This window comes from Triticum aestivum, chromosome 5B (genome assembly GCF_018294505.1).
Source record: "Triticum aestivum cultivar Chinese Spring chromosome 5B, IWGSC CS RefSeq v2.1, whole genome shotgun sequence".
Lineage (NCBI taxonomy): Eukaryota > Viridiplantae > Streptophyta > Magnoliopsida > Poales > Poaceae > Triticum > Triticum aestivum.
Window position 1 is genome coordinate 300,237,944 of NC_057807.1, and position 11,191 is coordinate 300,249,134.

The 11,191-nt window shown below is 51.4% G+C and overlaps 1 protein-coding gene across 1 annotated transcript; it reads left to right on the forward strand.

The window, feature by feature from the left end:
• Window positions 1-2,488: 2,488 nt before the first annotated feature.
• Window positions 2,489-3,952, forward strand: LOC123111510 (receptor-like protein 44). Its single transcript, XM_044532316.1, has one exon. It carries the CDS (start codon window positions 2,570-2,572, stop codon window positions 3,422-3,424), a length of 855 nt encoding a protein of 284 aa, XP_044388251.1. The 5' UTR covers window positions 2,489-2,569; the 3' UTR covers window positions 3,425-3,952.
• Window positions 3,953-11,191: the final 7,239 nt, after the last annotated feature.

Below are 11,191 nucleotides of genomic sequence, written 5' to 3' on the forward strand. Positions count from 1 at the left end.
ATAATTGCGGAAAGCATGATAAAGCGTCTCCCTCGGGATATGCCAGCTAAACATGGATAGACAAAACATAGCGATAACTTACCGGGCTTGCGGGGCGGGACAGTTGATACCCGCGGTCCTCGGCGGAGCCCGGCCATGGTTTGCCGGACTTGAAGAGCACCTTCCAGATGTCCTTGTGTGAGGAGCTGTAGAGCTCCCGTAGGGTCTGGTGCTCGGCCGGGTCGTATTCCCACAAATTACAGGCTCGGTGCTGGCAAGGGAGAACCAGGCGAACTAACATCACCTGGACTACATTGACGAGTTTGACATCCTTGTCTACCACGCCCTTGACGCGTGTTTGGAGCACCGACAACTCATTGGATGAGGACCAGTTCAGGCCCTTCTTGGGCCAGGACGTGAGCCGCAGGGGGCTCCGGATGTGAATTCTGGAGCAGTGGCCCACTTTTTACTGCGCGGCTCGGTGATATAGAACCACTACTGCTGCCACTCCTTGACGAAATCATTGAAGGTGCCTGTCGGCCATGTGACCTTGGGCATCTTGCTCACCATGGCGCTGCCGCACTCAGCGTGCTCGCCGTTCACCACCTTGGGCTTCACATTGAAGATCTTCAGCCATAAGCCGAAGTGGGGCGAAATACGGAGAAAGTCCTCACACACGACGATAAACATTGAGATGTTAAGGAAAGAATTAGGGGACAGATCATGAAAATCAATCCCGTAATAATACATGATGCCGCGAACAAATGAGTGAATGGGAAACCCGAGCCCACGGACAAAATGAGGAAGAAACATGACCCACTTGTGGGGCTCCGGATTGGGGACGATCTGTCCCGCCATCGGAAGACGGTGGCCGATTTTCTTGGCCAGGTACCCGGCCTCTCGCTCTTTGATATCCTTCTCCTGGACGGTAGAGGCCATCCATTTGCCTCCTGCTCCGGATCCAGACATCTTCGGAGAACCTCTTTTCGGTGGAGGAGATGAGTGCTTGGGCGCTAGGGCTCGAGCGAAGGTGAATGGACGAGCGGAAGGGAGAGGCGTGGGTAGAGACAAAGAGGCCTTATCTCTTTATAGAGACAATAAAAACTTTTGCGGCTCCCTACTTGCCTGGCGGAACCTGCTCGTTCCTCACTCGCCGCGATTGGCGGTACGATTGGGCTACCCGTGCCCATATTGATGAAAGCCCCGTAATAAGGGGAACACGATCTCTGCTTCGACAAGACGTGCCCGGGAAACCGCCTCGCAATATGTGCGGTGGCTGGCTGTGAGAGGACGGTTCGATGATGACTTGACCATGGTGTGATGTCACGTTATTTAAAGATGTCAGCAGATTGTATTCGTGGAATGTCGTTCTCTCTACGACGGCATGTGAAAATCGTCTTGCAGAGCCGGACACGATTTAAGTGTTCGAGACTTACTTTGGAGTATTCGGAGATGGAATCCGCCTTGCAATGCCGAAGACAATCTACGCGCCGGACTCATCGTCATTGATGCCTGGTTCAGGGGCTACTGAGGGAGTCCTGGATTAGGGGGTGTTCGGACAACCGGACTATGTACTTTGGCCGGACTGTTGGATCGTGAAGATACAAGACTCAAGACTTCGTTCCGTGTCCGGATGTGACTCTCCTTTGTGTGGAAGACAAACTTGGCGATTCGGATGTTAGATCTCCTTCTTTGTAACTGACTCTGTGTAACCCTAGCCTCCTCCGGTGTCTATATAAACCGGAGGGTTTAGTCCGTAGGACAGGAACAATCATAATCATCATAGGCTAGGTTCTAGGGTTTAGCCTCTACGATCTCGTGGTAGATCAACTCTTGTAATACTCATATCATCAAGATCAATCAAGCAGGAAGTAGGGTTTTACCTCCATCGAGAGGGCCCGAACCTGGGTAAAACATCGTGTCCCCTGCCTCCTGTTACCATTAGCCTTAGACGCACAGATCGGGACCCCCTACCCGAGATCCGCCGGTTTTGACACCGACACCGACCTCTGTCCCCCTCTGAGCGAATCATTGTGGGGTAGCAGAATGAGCTTAGTGCAGCCTAGTGGATGGGTGGTGTCCGAGTGGAGGGAACCTTGGCTGATGTCCAAATGGATTTGAGACCCAGGGGCTGGCGTTGTGGGCCCCATGTATGATCTAGAATGTACCTCTCTTGACACTACCCGTAATGGGTAACCCCAACCGTCCGTTTGTATTTTGTGACAAATTTTGACCATAGATTTAACTAAGAAAATGTTAATACGTGTCACCAAAAATTATAACGTTGGATTTGTATTTGAATATAGTTTTTTATAATACTATTATTTTTGCTATGTATAACCCTTACTTTATTGGTTTAAAATCATGATCAAAATATGACCCTAAATATAAGAGGGAGTAATAAACCAGGGCGGATATACCATGTTAAACGTAGAAAAAAGCAAATGAGATCAGCCTAAAGCCACGGGTCCTGTTGCAAAACCCGCTAAACGGACAGCCGCCTTATAACATTTTTATTGCTAGGGTGACACGCTCCCCCAAATCCCCACTACCGCCGAAGTTCCCCTTTCACCACCCCCATCGTCCCCAAATGTCCCAACACCACCACTTCCCGCCGTTTGCCGTCGCCGTCGCCGTCGCGGCCGTGCTTGTCCTGCTCTCACCGCCGTCTGCCGCCGACCCGAACGACGAGCTGTGCCTGTCGAGCCTCCAGCAGTCCCTCTCCCTCCGCAACTGGACCAAGTCCTTCTTCACCGACCCCTGTGACGGCTTCATCTCCAAGCTCCAGGGCGTCACCTGCAACAACGGCCGCGTCTACAAGCTCTCCCTCCCCGGGCTCTCCCTCTCCGGTTCCATCCCGCCGGAGCTCTCCAACTGCACCAACCTCCAGTCGCTGGACCTGTCCTCCAACGCGCTGTCCGGCGCCATCCCGACGGAGCTATCCAAGTTGCTCAACCTGGCCGTGCTCAACCTCTCCGCCAACGCCCTCTCCGGTGCCATCCCGCGGGAGCTCGCGAGCTGCGCCTACCTCAACGTCATAGATCTCCACGGCAACCAGCTCTCCGGGCCCATTCCCGACGAGCTGGGCCTACTCGTCCGTCTCTCCACCTTCGACGTCTCGTACAACCGGCTGTCCGGCCCCATCCCCGTGCTCCTCGCGAACCGCAGCATCGCCGCCGGCGGCGGGGCGGTGGCTGCGGGGACGACGGCGAGGTTCAATGCCAGCTCGTTCGCCGGGAACAAGGACCTGTACGGGTACCCTCTGCCGCCAATGCGAGGGCACGGGCTGTCCGTGCTCGCCATCGTCGGCATCGGCCTCGGCAGCGGGCTGCTCAGCCTCGTGCTCAGCTTCTCCGCCGTCTGCATCTGGCTCCGCTCCACCGACCGCACGGCCGCCACGCCCGGCGAGGAGGGCAAGATCTCACACCTCATGCCGGCCTACTGAACCCAACTCAACTGCAACTAGGCAACATGCTGATGCCGGTGGTACTCTCACAGATGCAACCAGCTCCTTGCATCGAGTTGGAGTACGGATTTGATTTAATTTAACTCCAGACGATAGATTCGGGCCTGGTAATCCGGGCGTGGTTGGATTCTCTGAGCCAAGATTGGACCCTGGGGCTGGCTGGAAAAGGCTGGATCGATCAGAGCATGGCTAGCTAGCAGAGCAGCCGTCATCAGAGTGTCAGAAGCTAATCCAATTGGAGTTAATTGGTGCATTGTTTTCTCTTCTCTTTCAGCTTGGGGTATTAATAACTTGTTTTTGCCTTTTTTTTAGTACGACCCTCTGGAGTTAGTGAGTGAGGGAGAGGGACAGAGTTAGGCTTTGGTGACATCCACCTGTGCTTGTATATTGGTACAGTAGAGAATTTATTCCACTTCACTGGTGTGAGTGCTGACTGCTGCCGATCTTTCCGCCAGCTTAAGCCATTTGTTTTCTCCGGGATTTGTTTACGATAATGCTATCTAATCATCAGACGGTGTGCTCCCAGTTTTGCTGTGCTCATGACTCGTGAGCTGTTCTCCATCCCTTTTGATAAGTTGAAATAGAAAACACGGCGTCCTTTGTGGACAAAATTACTGTTCTGACCCTTAAGGCGAACTAAATCGCGATCTGACCTCGTTCCAATTTTTTTTTCGTTTCTGACCTTTTTTGGTGACGCCAGGGACTCGTTCCAAATTTTTTTTCGTTTCTGACCTTTTTTGGTGACGCCAAGGTCCCTGGCGTCTGGGTTACGAAGCAGACGCCACGGTCCCTGGCGTCTGGCCCCTGGCCCGCACTGCCCGCCTGCCCGTTGACCTGCTGACGTGGCAAAGGGGCCAGACGCCAGGGACCGTGGCGTCTGGCCCCGGTAAGTGGATAACCCCACCGGGAGAGTGTGTGGGTCCCACCCCACACACTTTCCCCAATCCAGCCCGAGCTTGAAGAAGAGCTGCTGCCTCCCCACTCTCTCTCACCCCTCAAGCTCCCCCCTCAAATCCTCTCCAAAAGGTACATCCCTTAGGTGGATCTTTCCATCACTTTGTTGCTCTTGTTAATCTCTCCCAAATCATCAAATTATTTTTTGTTAAGTCTTGTTATTTTGGTTGCATTTTATACATGTTGGTGGAACCCTAGTTCATGTTTTCTCCCCCTTATGTTAGTGTGAATGGCTTGGTTAACTTTGATAATATAGTGCTATGCATGGTGTGTAGTAGGAATATATGTTTGTTGAGTAGAAAGATTGGGGGTTAGGGTTAGTTAGTGATTAGGGTTAACTTTGCTTAGTGTGTTAATTAGTGATTAGTGATACTTTTGTGGACATCACCAATAATTTAGTGTTGATATGATTTGGATATAATAAGATGTATTTGGATAAACACCAATTCTCATTGAAGTCTTAAATGCATTCATGTTATTTTTAGATGGAGAGACTTGTTAATGTTCATTACATTGACAAGGAGGCATTCTTGAGTAACAATGCCGACACGGGTGAGGAACCATTGGTTTTTGATAGAAGCCCTAGCTATGAGGATGTTGTTGCAAAAGTGAGACAAGTCTTGAAGTGGATGGACACCAATGTTGATGTTAAGTTAATAGGAAGGTATGATGTTGGAGTTGGAGCCAAATCTCGCTTGAAAAGTATGCCTATCACCTCGGATTTGCATTGGGATGTATACAAGGAAAAAGTATCCCAATCGGAAGACAAGTCACTTGAATTGTTTGCCACCAAGGTTGAATCTCCTCGGTTTACCTTTGATTTGAACCGGCATGTATCTTCCCCAATGGATGACATGAGCGAGAGGACAATGGTGCCACTTGTTGAGCATAGGGTTGTGGTTGATGCCCCCAATGTTTATCCCCCACCATGTCCCCGTGTACCAACTATCAAAGCAAATGAGGTTGAGTTGTATGCCCCCAATGCTTCTAGCCAACCACCAACTAGCCAAGCAAATGAGGTTGAGTTGTATGCCCCCAATGCTTCTAGCCAACCACCAACTAGCCAAGCAAATGAAGTTGAGGTGATTGCTAGTGACGGAGTAATTCAAGAGGATGAAGATGCTTATGATGACGACGAAGAGCAAGAGGAAGGGTTTCATGGCAATGATGTTGGTGACTTGGATGTGTACATAGCGCAAAAGGACATGGATCGTGACTTGCCTTTTAGGCGTCAATATGCGTATGACTCGGATGACGAGGGTCCAGTTGAACAGTTGGACGAGGATGGATTCACAAAGGAGGAGAACCAAATCCACTTTGAGCTGACGGGCTTACAAAAAAGAACTCACTTATTTAAAGATCTCAGCCTTGCCCATAAAGCTGTTGTTGACGGTGGAATGAGAATGACGGCGATTGAGCCAACACCATGCCCGGATCCAGGAGAACCAAGGGTGGAGAATGAGGACGAGAATGCTTATTTGAAGAAAGGATTGAAGTTTCTGAGCTTGCCTATGCTGAAGTTTTGGTTGACTGACTATGCCATTTGAAACCATAGGCCAATTTATGTTGAGCACTCCGACATGAAGTTGCGTTACACCGTGGTGTGTGAGCAAAAGGAATGCACATGGAAGGTTCGTGCAAGAAAGCTTAAAGAAACCGAAGAATGGGTGTTAACAAGTTGTGATACCACTCATAGATGCAAACCGCCATCGAAACGACTTAGAAAGACACACCGTCAACTCACATCTGAGTATCTTGGATACAAATGGATGAAAGACATAGCCTTTGATCCCACTGTGAAAGTGAGGTTTCTCATGCGGACGGTGAAAAAACAATTTGGTTATGAAGTCAAGTATGGGAAGGCATGGAAGGCAAAGGCAAATGCTATTAGGATGGTGTACGGTGGTTATGAAGAAGCATACAACCAGCTCCCAAGGTTGTTGGCCGCCATTGCACATAGGAACCCGGGCATGTTTCATGTGGTCGAGGATCACGAGGGAGTGTTCCACCGTGCCTTCTGGAGTTATGGACAATGTGTGGAGGCGTTTCAGCATTGTCGTCATGTCTTGTCTATAGATGGCACGTTCTTGACCGGTAGATATAAGGGCACACTAATGGTAGCAATGGCGCACTCATCAAACGACAACGTGTTGCCGTGTGCATTTGCTTTGGTGCCTTCCGAGCACCAAGACAACTGGGAGTGGTTCATGGGTCATGTTAGGCACAACGTGATTGGGGCTAGGGAGGTATGCATCATATCGGACCGACATCATGGCATACTCAAGGCAATGGACATTGTTATTCCAGGATTTCCAAAGCTTCACCACAGATGGTGCATGAGGCATTTCGTGGCCAACTTTTACCGGGCATGTAAGAGCAAGGAGCTCAGCAAAGACCTTACCCATGTATGTGTGGCCTTCACCACCCAAGGTTTCGATGCTCGGTACAACAAACTCTTTGCAGCGGTGAACGAAGGGGGAAAAGACTTCTTAACTAGGAATTTAAGCGAGAAGCACAGGTGGGCACGCGCTCATGACGATGGTGGTTGGCGATATGGCGACATGACGAGCAATCTCGTAGAATGTTTCAACAATGTGTTGAAGGGTTCTCGTGCTTTGCCGATGACTGCAATAGTGGAGTACACCTTCTTCAAGCTTAATGAGTACTTTCAGAGGCATTCTGAAGAGACTGCAAAATGGATAGGTGAAAAAAAGGATTATCCGGAAAAGGTTGATGAATGGTTGCAGTTACAAGCAAGCAAGTCTTCACGGCAACAAGTTATCGTATTCGATAGACTTGAAATGATCTATCAAATTGATGAGCCAGGTGGCACAACACGAGATGGTAGACAATATGGTGGTGCTGCATTTGAGGTGAAACTGAAGACTCGGTGGTGCCAGTGCGAGAGGCCTAGTAAGTATCATTGGCCATGCTCGCATTTGATAACGGCGGCGAAGGCGGGAAACATACATGTTAATGATGGAAAACCCGTGAGGATGCAAGAGTTCCATGTGGAAGCTACTAGGTTGACATGGGCGCCAAGATTTCACCCTTTCTTGGACCAATCACAGTGGCCTGAGTACCATGGCCCTCATATTAGGCCAGACCCTCTTCTGAAGGTGGAGACGAAGGGTAGAAGGAGAACTAAGAGGTTCAGGGGTGATATGGATGACCTGGCTGGATACACTGGCATGAAACAATTTGGTAGCGGTCATTTCATGGAGGCTCCTGACATTATCAACTGTGGGGTGTGCGGTGAAGGGGGACACAATGAGCGGACATGCAAAAAAAAGAAAACCAAAAAAAGAAAAACAAGTCGTGGAGGCGGCACCGATGGTGAAAGAGGTGGAAGAGGTGACGGTGGTGGTGGTCGAGAAAGAACGAGTGTCAGAGGTGGTAGTGGTGGTCGTAGAGGGAGCACAAGTGCTAGAGGTGCTAGTGTTCGTAGAGGAAGCACAAGTGCTAGAGGTGGTGGTCGAGCTAGCACAAGTGCTAGAGGTGGTGGTCGAGCAGGCACAAGTGCTAGAGGTGGTCGTGGTCGAAGAGGAAGCACAAGTGCTAGAGGTGGTCGTAGAGGAATGGTTGATAATGGATCGGCCTTCGGTTATTTGCTTAATCCAGATGGTTGATCTAATAATAATGGTATATTATTTGTTCATACAATTCCTAGCATTTATGCATTTGCTCTCTTAATGTCTTGTGCTAACAATTGTTCTTTTTGTAGGCATGGCTTCATCCGGTTCCAGGACGAGGCCGCCGTGCGCGGACCAAGAGGACATGCCGAAGACGTGGTTGGAGGCCAGTTTGGACAAGGAGAAGGAGAAGGATGTGCCCACACCACCATGTTGGTGTGGTGATGTTTGCAAGCTGAAGGTGTCCACTGACCGCAACAAGTCATGGACAGAAGGTAGAAGGTTTTTCGTGTGTCCCAACTATGCACATGATCGTCGAAGGCCAACTAACGCATATGACATACCACCGGTATGTTAGGTGTACATATAAAAAACATCAACAAGTTGTCACTCATATGTCTAACAAAATCATGGTTTATATATAGTCCCCTCCTCCACTTTGCAAGTACTTCACTTGGATAGATCACGAGGTACCAAAAGATGTCCAAGAGGACCAACGTGCAGATTGGTTACGGAGGCAGCGCCTATTCGAGGAGTCCTATGCACGGGGATTGGAGCGGGAGCGTCGTGAGAAGGAGGCTCGTGAGCGCAAGAAGCGTGAGCAAGAGAGGGCACGCAAAGAGAAGGCGGCTCGTCAAGAAGAGAGGGCAAGCAAACTTGCAAGGGCTCGCGATGCACGAGAGGAGGACGAGGCACGTGACAAGAAGGGAAAGTGGCCCCGGACTACTCAGTAGACAAATGGAAAGGCACCGGTGTCGATGATGAACTGTCGAGACTTTGTTTAATGTATGAACTTATTATTCGAGACCTTGTGTGGTCATGAACTATTTCTGTCATTCGAGACTATTTGAGATTATGTGCAAACTATGTTCGTCATTCGAGACTAGTTAGTATGCTTTGTTCATATTTTTGGTTGAGAGTAGCATGCTTTGTTCATATTTAACAGTGTTTGCTAGTTGTTGCTAAGCAAAAACTTTAATAAGCTGTGTGCAAAAACACCAGGCCCACACCCAGACGCCAGGGTCCCTGGCGTCTGGCTTGCTTTGCTCGCGCAGGTGACCAGACAGGCTGTCTGGTGTGTCTGATGGACAACCAGACGCCAAGGTGCATGGCGTCTGCCTCCCACACCCAGACGCCAGGAACCCTGGCCTCTGGCTTGCTTTGCTCGCGCAGGTGACCAGACAGGCCGTCTGGTGTGTCTGATGGACACCCAGACGCCAAGGTTCATGGCGTCTGCCTCCCACACCCAGACGCCACGGTCCCTGGCGTCTGGCCCCTTTGCCACGTCAGCAGGTCATCGGGCAGGCGGGCAGTGCGGGCCAGGGGCCAGACGCCAGGGACCGTGGCGTCTGCTTCGTAACCCAGACGCCAGGGACCTTGGCGTCACCAAAAAAAGTCAGAAACGAATTTTTTTTGGAACGAGGTCAAATCAGGATTTAATTTGCCTTAAGGGTCAGAACAGTAATTTTATCCTCCTTTGTTGCGATCATAAGAAAAGCAAGGCATGAATGAAGCTGTATAAAATTGCGTGAGTGGCAGGCGCACCGCCAGTGCCAGTGGCGCGCTTTGCTTTACCGTTCCGGCAACATCATCATGTCGAGTGTTGAAGAAGGTTCAGCGAGGGGCGGCTTTCGGCTGACACACATGTCAAGACGTAGCCCACGTAAAATCATCGTACGGGCGGCGCTTCCGTGTGGGTGTGGATATGAAATATGAATGCGCAAGTGGGGTGGTGCGATGCGATTGGGTGGGTCGTTGTTACATGCGTGCGTGTGCCCACTACCAGTGAGAAGTTCCCATCAGCTTTTCTCCCTTCCACCGATGATAACGAATTACCCGGCATGATAGTAGACAGGACCATCTTGTCCACTCCATAGACTCGTGATTAGAGCATCTCTAGCAGCTATAAGAGCAACTCCAACTGGTCGACCCAAACGGACGGCGTTTTTGTTTGCTTGGGTCGGCCGCCTGTCCGGCGTCCGTTCTCTTTTAGATTTAGGTTGACAGCGCGCCCAACGCGCCGACCCATTTCATGACCGCGTACGCTTTTAGATCATGTCAGCGGCCATGCCAACGCGCGGGAAAGGTTCGCGTGTGTGGGGAAAAATCGGCATAGCGCGCGCTGGCTTTGGAGCTTCAGAGCGCAGGAAATGTTCGTGCGCTTGTTTTGGCGCGCTGCGGCCGGCGCTCGTTATAAGAAGACGCTCCCTCCACACTCAGTCCGCCGCCCACTCGTCTCGCCCCCTCTCACTAGCCTCGTCGCCTGTGCGCCACCATGTCGATGCGCATCCTCGGCGCTTCGGATTTTCGCGGAGTCTGCGAGCGCCCCTCCATCGCCTTCTCCGCCGAGATCTTGTTTGGCGAGAAACGCCTCATCCTCGGCACCTTCGACACCGCAGAGCAGGCGGCCCGCGCGTACGATGCAGCGGCGTGGCGCCTCCGTCGGCCTAATCGGGAGATGAATTTTCCTGATGTGTCGAGCCAACGGGCGCAGGATCTGGCGCCTCTCCCGCGGCTTTTCACTGACGAGGATCGTCGCGTCCACCGGAGGCGGCAGCGTCGCCTCGCCATCGCCGAGATGGACGTGCAAGCCTTCCTGGTGTGGCGCGAACGCTTCTCATAGGATATCGTCGATGAACGTCAGTTCTATGAGCAGAGGAGGACGAAGAGGAAGGCGAGGAGGACAGAGCGAGCCGCCTATCGGGAGGGCAAGCATGCGTGGAAGCAGGCCGCTCAATTGAGACTTAAGCTGCGAGAAACATCGGGGTGAGACTTCGCGGACGAGCAGGCTGCTGACGCCTATATTCAAACGTCAGAGGAGGACATTACCGAGTCAGAGTCGGAAACCGACGAGTAGTTGATCTTTTCTTTTAGCTGTGTACGCAAGAACTATCTATGTATCCTTTTTCATCGGAAAAAATGGCCGGCGGCGTCGGCGACGAAGCAGGCGGTGGAGGTTGTGCACGCGCGGGGAGGAGAGAGGGCGAGCGTGCGCGTCCGTCTTGTGTCCGGGCCGACGCAAATCTGGCTCAAAAATGGGCCGGGAATGGGTCGGCAGGCGGCCGAAAGCGGACACGCGTCTGTTTGGGTCGGCGCATTGAGCTGACTTTTCTGTCCGCGCCACCCAAACGGACGACGGTGGACGAAATGGGTCGCCCCA

Bases quoted from the DNA above. Each gene is read 5' to 3' on its own strand.
- LOC123111510 (XM_044532316.1), top strand. From the start codon at position 2,570: ATGTCCCAACACCACCACTTCCCGCCGTTTGCCGTCGCCGTCGCCGTC.